This window comes from Hypanus sabinus, chromosome 10 (assembly GCF_030144855.1).
Source record: "Hypanus sabinus isolate sHypSab1 chromosome 10, sHypSab1.hap1, whole genome shotgun sequence".
Taxonomy (NCBI): domain Eukaryota; kingdom Metazoa; phylum Chordata; class Chondrichthyes; order Myliobatiformes; family Dasyatidae; genus Hypanus; species Hypanus sabinus.
Window position 1 is genome coordinate 108,347,630 of NC_082715.1, and position 22,913 is coordinate 108,370,542.

The 22,913-nt window shown below is 42.7% G+C and overlaps 1 protein-coding gene across 1 annotated transcript in view; it reads right to left on the reverse strand.

Annotated features, from left to right (window-relative positions):
• LOC132401346 (dynein axonemal heavy chain 6-like) overlaps positions 1-22,913 on the reverse strand; it is a 545,526-nt gene that overhangs the window by 429,110 nt on the left and 93,503 nt on the right. The window contains exons 9-12 of the mRNA XM_059983475.1: positions 18,261-18,323; positions 9,272-9,410; positions 7,609-7,740; positions 3,608-3,640 (exon numbers count right to left, since the gene is read on the reverse strand). Coding sequence (XP_059839458.1) covers positions 3,608-3,640; positions 7,609-7,740; positions 9,272-9,410; positions 18,261-18,323 — 367 coding nt within the window. The remainder of the gene's footprint in view (positions 1-3,607; positions 3,641-7,608; positions 7,741-9,271; positions 9,411-18,260; positions 18,324-22,913) is intronic.

The following is a 22,913-nucleotide window of genomic DNA, read 5'->3' on the forward strand; positions in this document are numbered from 1 at the left end:
CCTTAATGTATGCCAGAACAGGCTCAGGAGGTCAAATAGACTTCACCTGCTCCCATCTCCTTCCTGGTGCATTCAGCCATTAAAGAGGTCACTGAGTGTATGTTCATGATCTCCTGCTGCTGTAGCCTATCCACTTCAAGGTTTGACATGTTGTGCATTCAGAGATGCTTTTCTGCACACCGCTGCTGTAACATATGGTCATTTGAATTACTGTTGCCTTCCTGTGAGCTTCAACCAATTTGGCCATTCTCCTCTGATCTCATTCATTAATAAAGCATTTTCAACTAGAACTGGTGCCCACTGGATTTTTTTTTGTTTTTCGTACCATTCTCTGTAAACTCTAGACACTGTAGAGTATGAAAATCCCAGGAAATCAGCAGTTTCTGAGATATTCAAACCTCCCTGTCTAGCACCACAATCATTCCACGGTCAAATTCACTGAGATCACATTTCTTCCCTATTTTGATATTTGGTTTCAACTGTTATGAATGTGAGGCAACTCTGAGGGGCCGAAGGGTACAAAGTCGCCCCCTCCTTTTTGAGAATCACAAGATTGCTATTAATTCGGGTCTGGGACCCAGGAATTGAGAGGGAGACACGCAGAACACACAAGGTTTGGAATGTGTCCTGGCCTCAGCGGAACGGATCCACTGATAACGGCCATTATCTCTTAGAGACGGAATTGTGTATTGAGTACTGTACTATTCATTGAAAGCCCTCAGGGGACAACCAGAGTGGTCTGGTTGAGGGATTGCATCATCCCAACCTGATTGACATCTGAGACCCTGTGAGTAAGGATAAAAGAGGGTCTGGGGAACAACCCCTTTAGACGCACCAGGAGAAACGCTAGAAATCCCGTGTTAGCGTTTTATAGCGAACGCCGGTGAGAGCTCGTGTGCGTCCTCTCTTGCCAGGGTGGCGGGCTCATCACGGAAGAACGGTTTAGCTAAAGGAGAGACCACAAGTGAACGGCCACACCAATGAGAAACTGACTGATTGAAATCTTTAAAGGAAAGCCGACAAGTTTTTCTCCAAATCTCTCTCTCTCTCCCACAATTGCAACATAGCGGTCCCCAACGGCTGCAGCCTGCATGAACTGAGTGAACTTTATATTTCCATCAGACAATACATTATCCCCTAGACAACAATAGAGCTTATTTCTTATTGATTATTATTATACCTGCACTTTTAGATTGAGTATTGATGACATATATTTGTATATTTGCATTGATATTATTTTTGTGTATTTTTACTAATAAATACTGTTAAAATAGTATCATCAACGGATGTCTCCATCTTTGCTGGTAAGTGACCCAGTTACAGGGTTCGTAACAGAACAACAACTGTACCTCTTGCCCATGTCTGTCTGCTTCTTTGCATTGAGTTTCTGCCGCATGGCAGGCTGATTAGATATTTGCATTAGTAAACAGGTGTACAGGCATACCTAATAAAGTAGCTACTAAGTGTAGTTCATCTATTGTTCACTACCCTCACCCCCCCCCCCCACCCTTACCTGGTTCCAATTCCATCTGCCATTCATCCCTCTCCTAATAATTCCCATTATTACAACACAGGAGATTCTGCAGATCTTTAAATCTTGACCAATACACACAAAATGCTGGAGGAACTCAGCAGGTCAGGCAGCATCTATAGAGGGGAATAAACAGTGGATATTTTGGGTGAAAGCCCTTCATCAGCACTAGAAAGGAAAGGGGCAAAAGGCAGAAAAAGAAGGTAGAGGGAGTGGGAGAAGTAAAAGTTTGGTGAGACCAGGTGAGGGGAAAGTGGGTGGATGGGGAAAGTGGGTGGGTGGGGCAGGAGTGGTATGATGCAGGAAGTTGGGAGGTGATAGGTGGAGGAGGTAAAGGAATGCAGAAGCGATAGAATGAAGAAATAATAGGAGAGGACAATGGACCATGGAATAATGGTAAGGAGATGGGAAACGAGAGGGAGGTGATGGGCAAGTAATGATGGCAGGGAAGGAGAAGAGAAGGATTGAGAGGGTATACAAATTGGGAAATGGAAAATAAGACAGAAGAAAGGGTTATGATGGGAACGATGAACAGAGGTGAGTGATTACCAGAGTTAAAAAAATCAGTGATAATGCCATCAGATTAGAGGCTTCCTAGACAGAATATGAGGAGTTGCTCCTTCGACTTGAGTTTGGCCTCATTGTAGCAGTGGAGGAGGTGGTGGACAGACATGCCAGTAATAAGAATGGGAAGTCAAATTGAAATGGATGGCTACCAGGAGATTCTGACTGTTGAGGTGCTTAATCAACCAGTCTCCAAATCCATGTTAGGTCTCATCATTGCTGAGGATACAATAGATAACTTTAACAACTTGCAGGTGAAGCATCGCCTCACCTGGAAGGACTGTTTGGCATCCTGAATGGTGGTGAGGAAGAGGGCATGGGGGTAAGTGTAGTACTTGTCACGGTCACAGGGATAACTGCCAGGACGGAGATCAGTGGGGAAGAATGAGTGGACGAAGAAGTAATATTGAGAATGATCCCTACAGAAAGCACTGGGGAAGAAGGAAGTGGTACTTAGTGGTACGATCTTTTTGGAAATGGTGGAAGCTGTGGAGTACTGGCTGGATACAGAGGCTCATAGGGTGGTAGGTAAGGACAAGGGGAATACTATCCCTGTTATAACAGTGGGGGCAGATATACAGGAAATGGAGGAGATAAGGGTGAGGGCAGTAGCAATGGTGGTGGTAAAATAAGATATCTTAATTGGAGGAAGAAAAAGGAGTTGTTGCCAGAAATTGTTAAATTGAATATTAAGTCCTGAGGGCTGCAATGTTCCCAGATGGAAAATGAGGTGTTGTTTTTCAAGCTTATTTTGGGTATCATTAGTTCAATGTGGGAAGCTGAAGCCAGATATGGCCGTAAATCTCCGTTTGAATTTTTTTCGTCTTGTTTTTAACCACTGTTTTTTAAAGTAGCTGTTACCTTGACAACTTTGGTCTGAACCCTTGGTTTCCCTTGGTTCTCTCCACCCATCTCACTATCTGCAAATTAAACAGTTTTTGTTAATTTTCCAGTTCTGATGAACCGAAGCATTGACTGTTTTTCCCTCCATGCTGATGCATCTTGACCTGCTGAACGCTTCCAGTATTTTCTGTTTCATGACAACAGAAGCATGTCCAAAGGTAATTGCTCAGATTGTCACAAACATTAAAGTCTATAGAAAGGCTGTATTTTCCTGAAGAACAAGAAAGCAGTGTCTTCATCTTAAGTAACATCTTGTGTTAATATCTTCCTGTCTGACCATTATAAAATAAATTATTTTATCAAATGTCTTGCCCTTTATTCCCTCCGAGCTCCTTCCTCATCTGCACCATTGAGACAAGTAAGGTTGGGATACCCAATCTCACTCATTCTTTAGGAGAGCAACATCTGCATGTCTTCCTCTTTTGCCATCAATTCTTTATACAGCTGGCACAGAAGGAGGGCACAGGACAATTCTATAGCCACTTCAAAGGAACAACCTACCATCTGCACTGATCTGTCAAATATATAAGTAAGTTTGTCACGTTCCCAACCACCAAACTGCCAGTTCCAACTGCATGACATAGGATAGTGCTGCTGTTTCTCACTCACCCTTGCACAGGATGTGGTGGTGTGGCTGTGAAGCTGGAAATCAACAAAAGGAGTGATGAAGATTATTTATCAAAGCTTGATTCTGATATTGGACTTTCCTTGGCTACTTTCATTCTAGTTCAGACTATTAGCATTTTTAAAGTGATGACTGTTTCGATAGCTTTATCATAGAATAGCACAGAAACACATTTTCACATTTATCTGAACTTATGTATGCCAGTGTTAATATTCGTCCTTAACCATATAACATATAACCATATAACAATCACAGCATGGAAACAAGCCATCTTGGCCCTCCTAGTCCGTGCCGAACCCTTAATCTCACCTAGTCCCACCTACCCACACTCAGCCCATAACCCTCCACTCCTTTCCTGTCCATATACCTATCCAATTTTACCTTAAATGACACAACTGAACTGGCCTCTACTACTTTGACAGGAAGCTCATTCCACACAGCTATCACTCTTTGAGTAAAGAAATACCCCCTTGTGTTTCCCTTAAACTTCTGCCCCCTAACTCTCAAATCATGTCCTCTAGTTTGAATCTCCCCTACTCTCAATGGAAACAGCCTGTTCACATCAACTCTATCTATCCCTCTCAAAATTTTAAATACCTCGATCAAATCCCCCCTCAACCTTCTACGCTCCAATGAATAGAGACCTAACTTGTTCAACCTTTCTCTGTAACTTAATTGCTGAAACCCAGGTAACATCCTAGTAAATCGTCTCTGCACTCTCTCTTATTGATATCTTTCCTATAATTCGGTGACCAGAACTGCACACAGTATTCCAAATTTGGCCTTACCAATGCCTTGTACAACTTTAGCATTACATCCCAACTTCTGTACTCAATGCTTTGATTTATAAAGGCCAGCGTTCCAAAAGCCCTCTTCACCACCCTATCTACATGAGACTCCACTTTCAGGGATCTATGCACAGTTATTCCTAGATCTCTCTGTTCCTCTGCATTCCTCAATGCCCTACCATTTATTCTGTATGTTCTATTTGGATTATTCCTGCCAAAATGTAGAACCTCACACTTCTCAGCATTAAACTCCATCTGCCAACGTTCAGCCCATTCTTCTAACCGGCATAAATCTCCCTGCAAGCTTTGAAAATCCACCTCATTATCCACAACACCTCCTACCTTAGTATCATCGGCATACTTACTAATCCAATTTACCACCCCATCATCCAGATCATTTATTTATATTACATTGGGCCCAAAACAGATCCCTGAGGCACCCCGCTAGTCACCGGCCTCCATCCCGATAAACAATTATCCACCATTACTCTCTGGCATCTCCCATCTAGCCACTGTTGAATCCATTTTATTACTCCAGCATTAATACCTAACGACTGAACCTTCTTAACTAACCTTCCACGTGGAACTTTGTCAAAGGCTTTGCTGAAGTCCATATAGACTACATCCACTGCCTTACCCTCGTCAACATTCCTCGTAACTTCTTCAAAAAATTCAATAAGGTTTGTCAAACATGACCTTCCACGCACAAATCCATGCTGGCTACTTCTAATCAGATCCCGTCTATCCAGATAATTATAAATACTATCTCTAAGAATACTTTCCATTAATTTACCCACCACTGATGTCAAACTGATAGGTCTATAATTGCTAGGCTTCCTTCTAGAACCCTTTTTAAACAATGGAACCACATGAGCAATACGCCAATCCTCCGGCACAATCCCCGTTTCTAATGACATAGTAAAGATCTCCGACAGAGCTCCTGCTATTTCTACACAAACTTCCCTCAAGGTCCTGGGGAATATCCTGTCAGGACCCGGAGATTTATCCACTTTTAAATTTCTTAAAAGCGTCAGTACCTCCACCTCTTTAATTGTCATAGGTTCCATAACTTCCTTACTTGTTTCCCACACCTTAGACAATTCAATATCCTTCTCCTTAGTGAATACCAAAGAGAAGAAATCATTCAAAATCTCTCCCATCTCCTTCGGTTCCACACATAGCTGACCACTTTGATTCTCTAAGGGGCCAATTTTATCCCTCACTATCCTCTTGCTTTTAATATAAACATCAATTCCTCTCCTCATTATTCACACCAGTTGCACTTTGGGAAGTTAAACCAGGGCAGGGCTTGGTGCAGTTCCAAAGAAAGTTGTAGAACAGAGAGACCTCGTAGGAGTATAATTACATAGTTCCCTGGATGTGGCAACGCTGGTAGACAGGATGGTGACTGGCCTTCATCAATCAGACTTCATGCATTGTGTGCAGTTCTGGCTGCCTAGCTATAACAAAGATTTAGCTATCTTATAAACACTTTTAAAATCATGTATGGTGTAGCTAAGGAGGGTATCACATTTTTATTTTCCTGGGCATGTTTCCATGTTGCATCAATATATGACTTCTTTCTCCTCTTCAGCTCAACCATCTCAGCTTCTTACCATGCTTACAGTAAACTGTTTCTCCTGAAATCTCCATTAGATTCACCTATGACTCCTCTTTTTGAGCTCCTCTGTGGTGGTTAAAGGCATGGAACAAAGATGAACAAGGGAGTACAGTACATTACACACAATTGGCAAAACAAGCTCAAGTAGCTAAATTGTCAATTCCTATTGATATCAAATAGCCATGAGGAGAAATGGCAATGGTGCTCTTTGTGGTGAACTATGTGCCTGTCTGGACACGCCCACTTCTGACTGCTCCTGTGGCTCCTCCCACAGGCCCCTGTATAAAGGCGATCGAGGTCTGATCCTCTGCCTCATTCTCCAGGATGTAGTATGATGGTCACTCACTGCTGGTTCCTTCTTCAGTCAATAAAAGCCGATATCTCGCCTTACGTCTCAGAGTGAGTTATTGATGGTGCATCACTCTTCCTCCTGGATGCTTAGAGTTCAACGTCTGGCTCTGACACTACTTCTTAATGCTGTCATAGTGGGTGTGGGGTGCATGGGGTGTCCAAGGCGGGGTAGCACCTCTGGTGAAGGAGCTTGTTTTGTCCAACCTGGGCCAGCTTGCTCACTTTTCATCCCCACTGGACACTCAGCTCTCACTTGTGGCTCCAAGTAGCTGTTTGCAAGCAACAGAGCCACACTTTGGTATACCCCTTCAACAGGTGGGCTAAACCTGGTTGGCTGGAGAGTAGCTGGCTGGCCTTACACCCCGGGGAGATAGGAACATGTCTGTCCTAGCAATGTGAAGTCAGCACCAGCAGGCTGGGCAGATGAAAACTACAGTTGGATCCAAGTGTCAGAAAAGTGGTCCTGCAACGCTTCATGAACACTGAAGGGTGTGAAGAACCAGAGAAGATCTTATGGTCATCCACTGCAACCAAGACCCCAGTTATGTTGACTACTCAGACCACTGAATCCGGACTTCTAAGATCAAGAGAGTGGAACTACCCCAGTGCAATGGCTCTTCCATTTCAAAAACTTTTCCACACAGGTTTCCTGTTATCATTGGATATAATGGAGAACCACCTGAATCATGGAGTAAGGCAACATGGAAACAGGCTCTTCAGCACAACTTGTCTATACCAACTAAGGTGCCCTCCTTAGATAGTTCCCATTTGCCTGCATTTGGCCCATATTTCCTATCCATGTATACATCCAACTATCTTTTAAATGCTGCTATTGTACCTGCCTCAACAACTTCCACTGGCAGTGCATTCCATATATGGACCGCCCACTGCATAGAGAAGTTGCCCTCTTATACTTTTAAAATCTATCCACTCTCACCTAAATCTATGCCCTCTAGTTTTTGGTTCCCTTTCCTTGGGAAAAAGTCATTGAGTTCACCCTATCTATGCCTCTCATGATTTTATACATCTCTATAAGGTCATGCTTCAGTCTCCACCACTCCAAGGAATAAAGTATTAGCTTGCCCAACAACCCGCTATAACTCAGGCCCTCGAGTCCAGGCAACATCCTTGTAAATCTGGTGTTTTTTCCCCAGATGTCCTATCAGCTGTGAGTGGTTTCTGATTACAAGGCAAGCTGGAAGGATGACAGTAGTTGTGAAATTACCTGCAAACAGGTCTCTTTGACAGACTGAATTATCTTGTATCTGAGGTCACAAAGCTGTTTCAGTGCATATTTACATTGCTCACTCTGAATTTCAGCAAACTCCTCATAGGAATAGGAGTTATTTCTGTCCAGCTGAAAGTGAAAAAGGAAACACTGATGAAGCATTTCACAGAAAAATCTCAGCCTGTCCCTGGAGAACAGACAGCAGGATGGATTCTCCATCTGCAGATTGTGTAACAATCTCTGCTCTCTGTATTTAGGGAGCATATTAGTAGAGGCCTCACAGCTCCTCACAGATTGTAGGAGTTGTCTGTGAAATTTGCATGGTCTCCACACGGATTTTACCTAGTTTTCACTCATACCTCAAAGATGTGGTCTTGGATAAGTATCCCTTATCTATCTAAATGGCAAAAGAATAGAGTGAGTGGTTTGACAGACTTAGGTTATTTTCTCTGGAGCACAGAAGTTGAGGACAGATCTGATAGAGATATCGAAGATTATGAGGGGTCTAGATACAAAGCCCAAATCTTTTTCCCAGGGTTGAAATGTCTCATATTAGGTGGCATACATTTAAGGTGAGAGTTCAATGGAGATGTGTGGGGCATATGTCTTATACAGAGAGAGATGGTGACTAGAATACATTGTCAGGTGTGGTAGTGGAGGTAAATATGATAGAGGTGTTCAAGAGGCTCTTAAATAGGTATATGAAGGTGCAGAGAATGGAGGAAAATGGACTTTGTGAATCAGAATTAGGTTCAATAATACTGTCTTATATGACATGAAATTTCTTGTTTTGTCTAAGTATAAAGGATTTAATTATGTTTAATCAGGGTGGCACAACATTGCAGGCCAAAGGACCTATTCCTGTGCTGCACTGTTCTGTGTTCTATAAGGGTTAATGAACACTGAAGAGAGAATAGATTGTAGGGGCACAGGAGTATAAGGAGAGGGTACTGTTGGAAATGCTCCTCTGAGACCCATCATTGACTCAATAGACCAAATTAACTCCTTCTGTGTCATTGTAGGTAATAAATCAATACGGATTTTATCCCTTGAGGTATTTACAGTAGATCTGGAGAGAAGATCTACAGCTACTCAGTGTCTGTAAGGCATCTTGAAAGCAGTAAAATGTCTCAAGTCTTTGTTGGACTTTGACCTGGAGTATTCAAATTTCAACACTTATGCAAAACCAGTGAAAAGAAAATAGGGAGAGTAAAACAAGCATCTGAGAAAAGAGAGAAAAAGAAATATCAGAGAACAGGGCCTAGGTAGTTAGAGTGCCATGACAAAGAGTGATGGAGCCAAAAATCCATGAGTATAGAGTTCTCAGAGATTTATATAGTAGAAGGCAGCCAAACACTTGATAAGAATTTTAACTTTGAGGCATCACAGCACCTGGTCAGTAAGCTCATGAGGTAACAGGAAAATATTAGTTTAGACATAGACAGCAGCATGATTATCCAACGGGAGGCCAGCAAGGACACAAGTGGAATAGAGTCTGAGGGTGATGAGCGGTGGATGAAGAGTAATGGAAGCAGGAGTGGAATGGGAAATACTGCCGAGTGGATGCAGAAGATTTTTATGGTTGACAGGACTGAGGGAATCCTCAGAACAGTACTTCAGTTGCTCCATTTTAAACCCACAACATGATAAGCAGACTTACTTTCACAAAAACAATGGCACTCTCTGCAGATCCTAGACCTCTATTACTTGAACTGGCTGCTTCACACAATGCCTGTATGTAATATAGGCAGCGCTGGAAGATCACATCGGCAACAAACAATTGCTTCATCATAATCATTCTAAAAAACAAAAAACAATGAACAATCAAAATTGGGAAAGATGCTTAACTTTCCATCCCAGCATTCGTTCTTATTTACAGTTCCTCCACAGCCTTACAGCATTCTGTGACACCCCCAATCACTGAAACTTCTAATTATGCTTCCTTCTCAGTCACTCCATCGCTCACAGATCTGCTCTAAGCTCTCCACCCTTCTTTAAAATGCTTCCTAAAACGTTTCTCTTTGAGAAGCTTCTGCTCCCTGTCATGTGCCCATTCAGAGTTACACCGTCCAGAAGTAGATCATGTTGATGACTGTTTTCAAGTAAAATCATGCCAATCATAAAAGTGGTCTGGACACTTCCAGCTAATACCAAGCCTGATATTTTTCCAGCATCAGACATAAGCCTATCATTGTGCAATGCCAGTTTCAGTATATTTTACATAAACTATATTGCAAAGCTACATGAAATAACTGCCATGGTGATAGTGTCAACATAGCTAGGAAGTATCATACCAAGTTGTGGTTTAAAGAGACACCTTCTTGACCTCCCATTGCAGCTTCAAAACTGACAGAAGAATGCTCAAACACCAGTCAAATTCCATAGGGTGCGATAAATCCCAGGGAGTTACTGCAGTATTTAACTGCTGTGCTACTCATATGATGGGCACTTCAGTGTAACAGTTCATGTAGCATTTCAACAGTGATGTCTTTAGGACTGGTATTGTGGGTCACTCAGACAAGATTGGAGTCCTCAAGTAAGTAGTCACAGAGTTGGTCACCTGTGAAGAGCACACAAGCAGAGAGAACACCTGATGCCTGAACCTATCTGGTTATCTAGGTCTGTAATAACAAGGTATTTGACATTCAGTTAGGCAACCTATGGTTTTGTACCTGGACTATTCTCCTGATGAAGCTGGAGGTTAGAGTAAATCTCAAACAGACAGATCTGATCTATTCCTCGGGAAACACAAATCCTGTCATCTGGAGCAACAAACATTCTGTTAGAGGAGCTCAAGCAGTACCTGTGGGTGGAAAAGAATTGTTGCCATTTCAGGTCAAAATCTGTATCTGGACCTGTTCCTGACAATTCCTTTGCCCCACAGATGCTGCTTCAGCTGCTGAGTTCCTCCAGCAGATTATTTGTTCCCACTCTTTAGTTTGTTGCCTTCATTGGAGATCACACTGGCTCTGGTTCTTGACTTACAGAACTATTTTTCTTTTATATTTCATTAAGACTTCACAGAGCTTCGAATTTTCCAGCTTTGCTTACTCCCATGCATGCAAGCAGCATTGGCTTCACTCAGGTGTTGATTAGGCCTCTGTTGAACAGCCCACATTTTTCAATTAAGAAAATGGCCTTCCTCTCCCTGAATATCCTACCACTGATGGAACATGAGAAAAATTAGAAGATAGTGAATACCATGATTCTTGGTAGCTGACATTTGACACAAGTGTTCAACATGGAATCATAGAGAGATATAGTACAGAAACAGGTCCTTTGGTCCAGCAAGTCCATGATTATCATCTATTCCAGCCCTCACCCCCCCTGACTTATACTAATCTTACCTAAATCACATTTGCTATTCCCCCACATTCTCATCAACACCGCCATGTCCTCAGATTCTATCAATCGGAAGAATAGGGCCAATTGTCCCCACACAAAAAGCAATCTACTTATCCACCTGCACATATTTAGGATTAAGAGGAAACTGAGCACCAGAGAGAGAAGCGCATATGGTCATGAGAAGAACTTGCAAACTCCACATTGACAGCACTTAAAGTCTGCTTTGAACCCATCTCTGAGGCTCTGCTAGCTGGGCCACCATAATGATAGAAAGACAAAATGATATTTCAATACACCAAAATGAGGTGCAATCAAATTTCTAGGAACTAATCTCTTCAAGTGATAGGTTACTGACCTGAAAATTCACTCCAGTTTTCTCTTCACAGATTCCACCTGTCCTGCTGTGTGTTTTCACAGTTTTCTATCTCTATTTATGTATAGTAGTTTGGTGTTAAATTTAGTCTGATAATGCTTCCGAGAACTATCTTGCAGTACAGTAATTAACTAAATTATGTATGCTGTGTCACCTTAAGGTGTTTTTACAATGTAATAAAAAAACAGTTTTTACCAATCTCTGTGGACACTGTCAACACTTCTCATTGCCTCAGTAAAGCAGCCAACATAATCAAAGACTTCATCCACCCATCCATTCATCCATTCTCTCTTCTGTCCCCTCCCATTTTGTAGAAGATACGTAAATCTGAAAGCACATACCACTAGACTCAATGACAGCTTCTATCCTGCTATAAGCTATTGAACAGTCACTTGTACAATAAGATGGACTCTTGACCTTTTGGAGATACCACCAAACATCTTTACCTACCCCCCAACTTCAAATTCCAGAGGGATTGTTCCCTCCACAATTCCCTTGTTCATTTGTTCCTCCCCATTAATCTCCCTTCTGGCCAAAGTGCTACATGTGCCCATTCACCTCTTCCCTCACCTCCATTCAGAGCCCCAAACAGTCCTTCCAGGCAAGGCAACAGTTCACGTGCGATTCTACTGGGGTCATCTTTTCTGTCCTGAGCCTCCAGATGCAGTTTCCTCTACATTGGTAAGACCCATTGTAAATTGGGAGACCACTTCATCGAGCACCTCCAAAAGCAGAACTTCCCGGGGACAAACATTTTAATTCCAATTTCCATTCCCATTCTGACATGTCAATCCATATCCTCCTCTTATACCAAGATGACGTCACTCTGAAGTTGGAGGATTCCATCTGGGTAGCCTCCAGTCTGAAGACATGAATACTGATTTCTCCATCCGGTTAAAAAAAATCCCTCCCACTCCACTCTTCTTCTATTTCCTACTTTGGTCTCTTTATTCTTCTCAACTGCCTGTCATCTCTCCCAAGTCCCCTCCTCCTTGCCTTTCTCCTATGGTCCATTCTGCTCTCCTGTCAGATTCATTGCTCTAGCCCTCATCTTTCCTACCCACCTGGCTTCACCTACCACCCTCTAGCTATCCTCTTTCCTCTTACCCCACCTTTCTATTCTGACATCTTCCCCCTTCTAGTCCAGTTCTATAGCAGGGTCTCAGCCCGAAACATCAACTATTTATTTATTTCCCTAGATGCTGCCTGACCTGCTGTATTCCTCCAACATTTTGTGTGTGTTGCTTTGGATTTCCAGCATCTACAGATCTTCTCGTGTTCATAGATGCTAGGACTTTATTCCTTAGAACACAGGAGACCAAGGAGTGACCTTAGAGAGGTGTATCAAATCATGAATGGCACTTAGGGTGAATGCACATGGGCTTATTCCCAGGGAAAGGAAACTTAAAAGCTAAAGGTTCAGGTTTAAGATGAGAGAGGAAAGATTTAGAAGGAACCTGAGAGACAACTTCTTTCCACAGAGTGCAGTTAGTATATGAAACAAGCTGCCATAGAAAGTATCTGGGGCAGATAAGTTAACAAAACTTAAAAGATCTTGGACAGACATATAGATAGGAAACCTTTAAAGGTATACCAGTCAAACATGGGAAACGGAACTAGCTTAGATGGGTACCATGGATAATTTTGGTCAATGGATGTGCTTCTGTGCTGTATATGTCATAAGGGCGGTGTGAGGATTGCACCCAAATGCAAGACACAGACACTGAAGTACCAGGAACAGGACTAGGCGTGAGAAGGAAGCAAGGAAAATGGGGAAGAAAGGACACTGGACATGACACCAGCCTGGACAAGACAAGGATACCAGGCCTACGCTAGGACTTGACCAGGATAGCAGAACCAGGACATGGATCTAGCAACTAGACGCCTGGGCTTGAACTCTGAGCCAGAGACTGGACAAGGACCCAGAACCTGGGTCTTGACTTGGGCTCAGACTCCAGAACCAGGCGAGGACAAGACGAGGCTACAGGACGGGACGAGAGACTCCTGGACGGAACAAGGGAACCTCAGCACAGGACGAGGGAATCCCAGCACCGGGCTGGGCAAGGTACTCCTGTGCTGGGAGAGGCACATGGACAAACGAGAACCCAGAGCCTTGGTCGAGGAAGAGACAGGAACATGGAACACTGAGCTAGGACCCCTCCTTGGGTACAGGACGTAGGGCTGAGACTCATTACACAGAACGCTGAACACGAGACAGTTCCTAACCCTAGGTAGCGGCAAAACGGCCGGACCTACCTAGAGAAGGCATGCACACAGACAAACAGTTTCAAACAGGGCGAGGCTCCAGACACAGGCAAGGCAAGGCGGGGCGAGGCTCCAGGCAGAGGCGAGGCACCAGGAGGAAGGGGAAGGGATACAGACAAGAGGTTTGGACAGGAACAATCCAGCAGCCAGAGGCTGAATCCTGAAGCTATTAATGAGGCCAGCCCAAACAAGAATCAGCTGCCTCAACAGAAACTGGGGAAACTCGGAAAACCTGGAATAAGGAGCATGGACCTGACCGTGAACCGGAATGTGGATTTCACAGACCGGACCATGCCAGTATAACGCTATAACTCTAAATTTCTTCTGGAGAAGGATTAGGCAATAGGCCAAAAACTCTCATTCTATGCTGTAATATGTACTTCTGTTCCCCTGCTCAGTGTTAAGATGAGGAAGGAGTGTAATGTGTCTGAAATTATGGAAGGCAAAATTACTCCTTCTCAATAGCTCTTCACCCTTCTTTATGAGAATACATGGATGTTCTCTAAGACAAGATGAAGAGTTTCCCAGCTCCACCACAACACACCACCCCCAACTATTCCAACACTGACACAAACTCTACCATCAAATGGTCTATATTCATAATCTTGTGTGACACATAGAACATAGAACACTACTGCACAGTTCAAGCCCTTAGGCCCATGATGTTGTACAGACCTTTTTAACCTACTCTAAGATCAACCTAATCCTTCCCTCCTACATAACCATCTATTTTTCTGTCATTCATGTGCCTATCTAAGAATTTGTTAATGTATCTGCCTCTACTACCACCCCGGTAGAGCATCCACACACACTCTACATTCTCTATGTAAAAATATTATCTCTGACATTCTCCTATCCTTTCTTCCAATCACCTTAAAAATATACCCCTTGTATTAGTCATTTCTGCCCTCAGAAAATGTTCCTGGCTATCCACTCAGTCTATGCCTCTTGTACACCTCTATCAAGTCATGTTTCATCTTCCTTTGCTCCAAAGAGAATGCTCTAATTTGATCAACCTATCCTCATAAGACATGCTCCCTAATCCAGGCAGCATCCTGGTAAAACTTCTCTGCACCTTCTCTGAAGCTTCCACATAGAAACTTAGAAAATAGGTGCAGGCATAGGCCATTTGGCCCTTCAAGCCTGCACTGCCATTCAGTATGATCCTGGCTGATAATCCAACTCAGAACCCTGTACCTGCTTTCTCTCCATACCCCCTGATCCCTTTAGTCACAAGGGCCATATCTAACTTCCTCTTAAATATAGCCAATGAACCGGCCTCAACTGTTTCCTGTGGCAGCGAATTCCACAGATTCACCACTCTCTGTGTGAAGAAGCTTTTCCTTATCTTGGTCCTAAAAGACTTCCCCTTTATCCTTAAACTGTGATAACATCTTTCCTATAAGGAGGTGAACAAAACTCAAAACAATATTTCAAGAGAGGTTTAACCAGTCTTGTACAGAACTACAGCATCACCTCATGGCTCTTGAATTAAATCCTTGGCTTATGAAAGCCAACACACCATTTGCCTTCTTAACAATCCTATCAACCTTTGAGGGATCTATGGACCTGGTCCCCAAGATCCCTCTGTTCCTCCACACAACCAAGAACCCTGCCACTAATCCTGTATTCTGCCTTCAAATTTGACCTTCTGAAGTGAATCACTTCACTCTTTTCCAGGTTGAACTCCATCTATCACTTCTCAGCCCAGCTCTGAATCTTGTCAATGTCCCGTTGTAACCTACAACAACCTTCATCAATCTTCGCACTATCCGCAAGCTTACTAACCCACCCTTCAACTTCTTCGTCCAAGTAATCTATAAAAATCACAAAAAGCAGGGGTCCCAGATCACATCCCTGCAGAAACTACTGGTCACTGACCTCCAGGCAGAAAACTGTCCATCTACAACTACCCTCTGCCTTCTGTAGACAGTCAATGCTGAATCCACACAGCCAAGTTTCCCTGGATCCCATTTCTCCTGACTTTCTAAATAAGCCTATTATGGGAAACCTTATCAAATGCCTTACTAAAATCCATATACATCACATCACTGTTCTACCTTCATCAGATATGCCTTGTTACATCCTCAAAGAATTCAATCATACATGTGGGGAATGAGCTATCCCTCACAAAGCCATGCTGACTATCCCTAATCAGACTATGCTTCTTCAAATGCTCATAAGTCCCACTTCTAAAAATCTTCTCCAATAATTTGCCTAATACTGACGTAAGGCTCACCAGTCTATAATTCCTAGGGATATCGCTACTCCCATTCCTGAGCAGAGGAATAACACTTGCCACCCTCTCATCAATTGGTACTATTCCTATTACCAGTGCAAATGTAAAGATCATCACTAAAGGTGCAGTGATCTCTTCCCTCACTTCCTGTAGTAACCTGGAGACTTACTGTATCTATATTCATATTTTTCTTAAGCTCTAGCACATCTTCTTTCTTAATGTCAACATGTCCTAGCTTATCAGCTTGTTTTACATTCTCCTCACACATTTCAAGGTCCCTCTTACAGGTGTATACTGAAGCAAAGTATTTATTAAGGGCCTCCCCTACCTCCTTCAACTCCTGGCACATGTATTCTCTTCTATCCCTGATCAGTTCTACCCTCACTCTCATTGTCCCTCTGTTCTTCACATACATGTAGAATGCCTTAGGGTTTTCCTAAATCCCACTCACCAAAACCTTCTCATGCCTCTTCTGGCTCTCCTAAATCCATTCCTAAGCTCCTTTTTGTCTACCTTGCAAATCCCTGGAACCCTGTTTGATCCTTGCTTCCTAAACCCTAAGTAAGCTTTTTCTTCCTCCAGACTACAGTAGATGTTCCACATCTCATGTCAAGCATGATTCCTCAATTCTACCATCCTTTCCCTGCCACAAACTTATCCATAATCCCATGCAAGTGCTACCTAAACAACCTCCACATTTCTGTTATACATTTCCCTGAGTAAATCAGTTCCAAATGTATGATCCCAAGTTCCTGCATCACAATCCCCCCCCCCAATTAAATACTTTCCCATACCGTCTGCTCCTATCCCTCTCCAAGGCTATGGTGAACATGGAGAAATCTCTCGTGAAACTATACACAAGCACTAGGCAGTGTCTTGAGTAGAAGCAAAGAATAAATTAACTTTTAGTATACATTAACTGGATATGAGTTGCATTGTGAAAGAGTTAAATTGGCACCCTGTTCACTAATTTCTGCTCATGGCCATGAGTGAATCAGATTTAACATGCTGTATGAGTCGTGAAATTTGTTAACTTTATAGCAGCAGTGCAATGCAATACATAATAATATAGAAAAACAAACTGTGAATTATAGTAAGTTTGTAGCATATAATATAGTATGAATAGCTAGTGCAAAAACAAAAATAAAAGAGTAATGAGATAGTGTTTGTGGGTTCAATGTCCATTCAGAAATCAGATGGCAGAGGGAAAGAAGATGTTCCTGACTCACTGAGTGTGTGCCTTCAAGCTTCTGTATCTCCTTCTGATGGTAACAATGAGAAGGGGGCATATCCTGGGTAGTGGAGATCCTTAATGATGGATACCACCTTTTAGGGGTACCTCTCCTTGAAGATGTCTTGGATACTATGGAGGTTACTACCCATTATGGAGCTGACTAACTTTACAACTCTCTACAGCTTACTTTGATCCTGTACAGTAGACCCTCCCCCCCTCCCATATCAGACTGTGACGCAGCTGGTAAGAATGCTCTCCACAGTACATCTGTAGAAATTTTCCAGTGTTTTAAGGTGACATACCAAATCTCCTCAAAGATCTAATGAAATATAGCAACGGTCTTGTCTTCTTTATAGCTGCATCGATATGTTGGGACTGGGTTAAGTCCTCAAAGATATTAACACCCAGGAACTCACTCTCTCCACTTCCGATCTCTCATCTTACTCTTTCTGAAGTCCACAGTCAGCTATTTGGTCTTACTGATGTTGAGGGCAAGGTTGTTGCTGTGACACAACTCATCTAGCTGGTGTACCTCTCTTCTGTATACTCTCTTATCATCATCTGAGATTCTCCCAGCAATGGCTATATCATCAGCAAATTTATGGATGGGATTTGAACTGTGCCTTGTCACCCAGTCACGGGTGTAGAGAGAGAAGAGCAGTGGGCTAAACACATATCCTTGAGGTGCATCAGTGTTGATCGTCAGCGAGGTGGAGATGTTGTTACCAATCCACACAGATTGTGGACTTCCAGTTAGGAAATCAACAATCCAGTTGCAGAGGGATGTACAGAGGCCCAGGTTCTGTAGGAATGATGGTGTTAAATGCTGAGCTACAGTCAATAAATGGCATCCTGATATAGGTATTTGTATTGTCCACTTGATCCAAGGCCACAGGGAGAACCATTGAGACCGCGTCCACTGTAGACCCATTGCGGTGATAAGTAAATTGCAGTAGGCCCAGGTCTTTGCTGAGGCAAGAGTTAATTCTAGCCATGACCAACATCTCAAAGCACTTCATCACTGCAGCTGTGAGTGCTACTGGACGATTGTCATTAAGGCATCTCACTCTGTTCTTCTTGGGCACTGGTATAATTGTTACCTTTTTGAAGTAGGTGGGAACTTCCAACTGTAGCAGTGAGAGATTGAAACATGCTCTCTTAAAGTTTTGTGAACCATTAATTTTCCAACATACCTACTTCTGCTGGTCTTTGAGCTGCAGACATTGACCTTCCAAACATTGAAAGCCTTCCATTTTCTGGAAAACATTGATTATGAACAGGATATTAGTAACATTAAAATTATAGAGGAAAAGTCCTGCCTTTAAATCAAACCCTAATAAGATGTCTTCCAAACTCTATACTAAATACTTAACTACAATCTGGAACCTAACCCTTTGATTGCCCTTCTCAGCACCTCCAGAGAGGGGGACATACACCTAAGTCCGACTAAACGTCGCACACTGTCTTTTGCCTCTCTTTTGGTCAGGCATGCAGGTTTGCTCAGGTGGAGGGATGCTGCCCTGCCCACCCACGCTCAGTGGCTCAGGGACATCATGTCCAGTCTACACCTTGAGAAGGTCCATTAGTCAATCCTCAATTCGGAAATAAAATTCCAAAAGGTGAAGGGACCCTTTCTGAATATTTTCAAAATTCCCAGCCAGACTAAAGGTCCATTCTTTCTCACTTTACTCAGTACATAAATCCCTGACCTCCAGTGTTTTCCAGTAAAACTCTTTGGACTCGGATTTGTTATCATACAACAGCCTATGTATTGGAAAAATACACCTTCTTTATACCAATGCAGCTCTGTGGGGACAAAGGTTCTGTTTAACCCTTTTTGTCAATGCATTGATGGCTTGGGGACTGGGAGGGATGGGGTGATAATGTTCATACTAGGGGTGCATCTCTTTCATGAATGTGTATTGTACATTTGTTACATTTGTTATGCACTGCACAATTCACCTTTACACTATGTTCTCTTTATTTTAAAAAACAATAAAAATATTGTCGAAAAAAAATCAAACCCTGATATCTGACTACCTTTTGTTGAATTTTATCCTTTCTACAGGTCCTGTATTAAAATCTGTTGTTATGAATCTTCCAGCCAAGCTGAACTTACATATCATCTTTTGGAGTGTAGTTATCCATCAGCAAGGCTGACCTAAACATAAGACTCAGATTATTCTAACATCTCAGGGTTGGTTAAGGGTTACTTGCTGCACAGTTCAGAATTGACAAAGAGTCCCTATTTGCAACCAAGTGAGTGGCAAAGATGAAGCAAATTCACCTTTGGGAATTCTACACTGCCACTTCAGGAGGTTGAGATTTTTCTTGGGGGAAAATGGAGTTTTAGGCTCACTAAAGGGTATTACCTCTGGCTTGCTTCTTCCCAGGAGGTAAACTGTGATCATTTCCACTCTCAGATACCAGTTAAAATGGTGTCAAGGGACCATCCAGGTGTAATTGGTATCAGGCCTTTTCATAGGGCATGGGGGAGTCAATAACAATACAATCTGACATTAATGAACCACAGATACAAGAGACTGGAGATAAAGGAATCTGGAGCAACAGGCAATCTACTGTCTCCAACCTTCACCCTCCCTTCCACCTCATTTCAATTCCATCTGCCTCAATCTGTCATCCAGCTCCCACTGTTTTCTAACTCCATCTCCTCTCCTTCCTACCAGCGCAATGTATTTGTCATCTTATGCACCCCTCAGTCCACTAAGCACTTGAACTTCTGTCTTCCCTTCTCCTTTTTATATCGGCCATCCCCCTCACTACTTCTAGTCTTATTAGAGAGTTTTAACCCAAAATGTCAACAATTCCTTTCCTCCCACAGATGCTGCTCAGCCCATTGAGTTTCTCCAGCAGACTGCTTGTGGATAAATGCTCCAGATTGTTTTAGTCAAATCTCTCATAACTATTAAAATTTTTGAACATTAACAGAATTTATATTCCATAACTAATGATGAATTTATATTCCATAACTAACAACTGTATCAAGGAAATACAACTGTATTGTGGAAATAATCTTATTCTTAATTGTGCACTGTATCAATTCTTACCAGGATGAGGTTACGGAATACATGGAAACAGAGGAGAAGACAGGACAAGGACAACATAGTTTCCTTAACAGAAAATCTCGCCTGCCTGATGAACCTGTTGGAATTCTTTGAGGAGATTACATGTAGGATAGATAAAGGGGATGAGGTGGATGTTGTATATTTGGACTTTTAAAAGGCCTTTGACAAGGCGCCACACATGAGGCTGCTTACCAAGTTAAGAGCCCATGGTATTACAGGAAAGTTACTGGCATGGTTAGAGCATTGGCTGATTGGTAGGAGGCATCAAGAGAGAAAAAAAGGATCCTTTCCTGGTTGGCTGCCAGTGACTAATGGTATTCTGCAGGGGACACCATTAGGGGAGAAGTGTTGGGAACACTTCTTTTTGTGCTGTATATCAATCAGAATCAGAATCAGACTTTAATCACCAAGTACCTGTGCACGTACAAGGAATTTATTTCCGGCAGATGTTGTCTCTCTGCTCATAACAATAATAATGATAAATGTAAATGAAAATATAGATTATACATACAAGTAGTGCAATCCAAGTAATAGTTAGCCGACAGTTAACCGGCAGTTAACTGTTCAGCAAAATGACCACAGTAGGGAAAAAACTTCTCCAGTGCCTATTAGTCTTAGTCTGGAGGGATCTGAAGCGCCTACCAGATGGAAGCAGTTCAAACAGTCCGTGCGCAGGATGGAAGGAATCCTTTATAATGTTCCCCGCCCCCTTCTTCAACCTGGAAGAGTACAGGTCCACAATAGAGGGCAGGGAGGCTCCAATGATGCACTAGGCTGTCCTCACTGTGCGCTGTAGTCTGGTTCTATCCTGCTTGGTGGCGGCTCCAAACCACACAGTGATGGAGGTGCACAGGACAGACTCAATGACTGCAGTATAGAACTGCAGCAGCAATTCCTGAGGCAGACCATATTTCCTCAAGAGCCGCAGGAAGTACATCCGCTGCTGGGCCTTCTTCAGGATGGAGCTGATGTTCTGCTCCCACTTCAGATCCTGAGAGATGGTGGTTCCCAGGAACCTGAAGTTCTCCACGATGATTTAGATGATAGAATAGATAGCTTGGTTTCCAAGTTTGCAGATGATATGAAGATTTGTGGAGGACAGGTAGTGTTGAGGAAACAGGTAGGCTGCAGAAGGTCTTAGATCATGAAAATGGGCAAGAGAGTGGCAAATGAAATACAATGTTGGAAAATGCATGGTCATGCACTTTGGTAGGGGAAATAAATGTACGGACTATTTTCTTTTAATGGGAGAAGATCCAAAAAACTGCAATACATAGGGACTTGGGAGTCCTTGTACAGAACACCGTAAAGATTAACTTGCAGGTAGAGTCAGTGGTGAAGGAAGCAAACACAATGTTTGCATTCATTTCAAGAGGTCTAGAATACAAGAGCAGGGATGTGATGCTGAGGCTTTATAAGGCACTGGTGAGACCGCTCCTTGAGTATTGTGAACTGTTTTGGGCTCCTCATCTAAGAAACAATGTTCTGGGATTGGAGATGGTTCAGAGGAGGTTCACAAGGATGATTCTGGGAATGAAGGGTTATCAAATGAGTAACTTTTGACAGCTCTGTGTCTGTACTCAGTGGAAGGATTGGGGGGGGGGGGATCTCATTGAAAACTTTTGAATGCTGAAAAGCCTAGACAGAGGAGATTTGGAAAGGATGTTTCCCATGGTGAGGTGTCCAGGACAAGAGGTTATAGCCTCAGGATGGAGGGGTGTCCATTTAAAACAGAGATGTGAAGAAATCTCTTTAGCCAGAGGGTAGTGAATTTGTGGAATTTATTACCACAGGCAGCTCTGGAAGCTAGGTCGTTGGGTATATTTAAGACAGAGATTGATAGGTTTCTGATTGGACACAGCGTCAAAGGTTACAGGGAGAAGACCGGGGAGTGGGCTGAGGAGGGGATAAAAGGATCAGCCATAATTGAATGGCGAAGCAGACTCAACGGGTCAAATGGACTAATTCTGCTCCTGTATCTTTTGGCCTTATGTTCACCGCAACACTCTTGTAAATTTTCTCTGTATTCTTTCACTCTCACTGATATCTTTCCTGTAGGTAGATTACCAGAACTGTACACAATACTCCAAATTTGGCCTCTTCATTGACTTAAACAATCTCAACATAATATCCCATCTTTGTTTTATGAAGGCCAATGTGCCAAAAGCTCTCTTAATTACCCTATCTACTTGTGATGCCACTTTCAAAGAATTATAGATCCTAATTCCCTGATCCCTCTGTTCTACCACACACTACAGCATCCTACCGTGTATAAGATCTACCCTGATTTGTCCTCCCAAAGAACAACATTTCACACCCGTCTGGATTAAATTCCATCTGCCATTTTTCGTCCTATCTTTCTAGCTGGACGAGATCCCCCTGCAAGCTTTGATAGCCTACCTCACTGTTCTCTCTCCATATCTGCAAATTTGCTGATCCAGTTTACCATCTTATCATCCAGATTATTGATTAGATGACAAACAACAATGGACACAGCACCAGTTTCTGCAGAACACCACTGGTCACCAGCCTTCAGTCAGAGAGGCAACTATCTACTAATACCTTTTGGCCTCTCTTGTGAAGCCAAAGTCAAATCCAATTTACTACTTCATTCTACATGCTTGACAACTGAACCTTCTTGGCCAGCCTCCCAATATGGACTTTGTCAAAGGCCTTGCTAAAGTCTATGTAGCCTTTCCTTCATTAATGTTGCTGGTGTACTTCTCAAAAGACTCTGTAAGATTTGTTAGACACAACCTA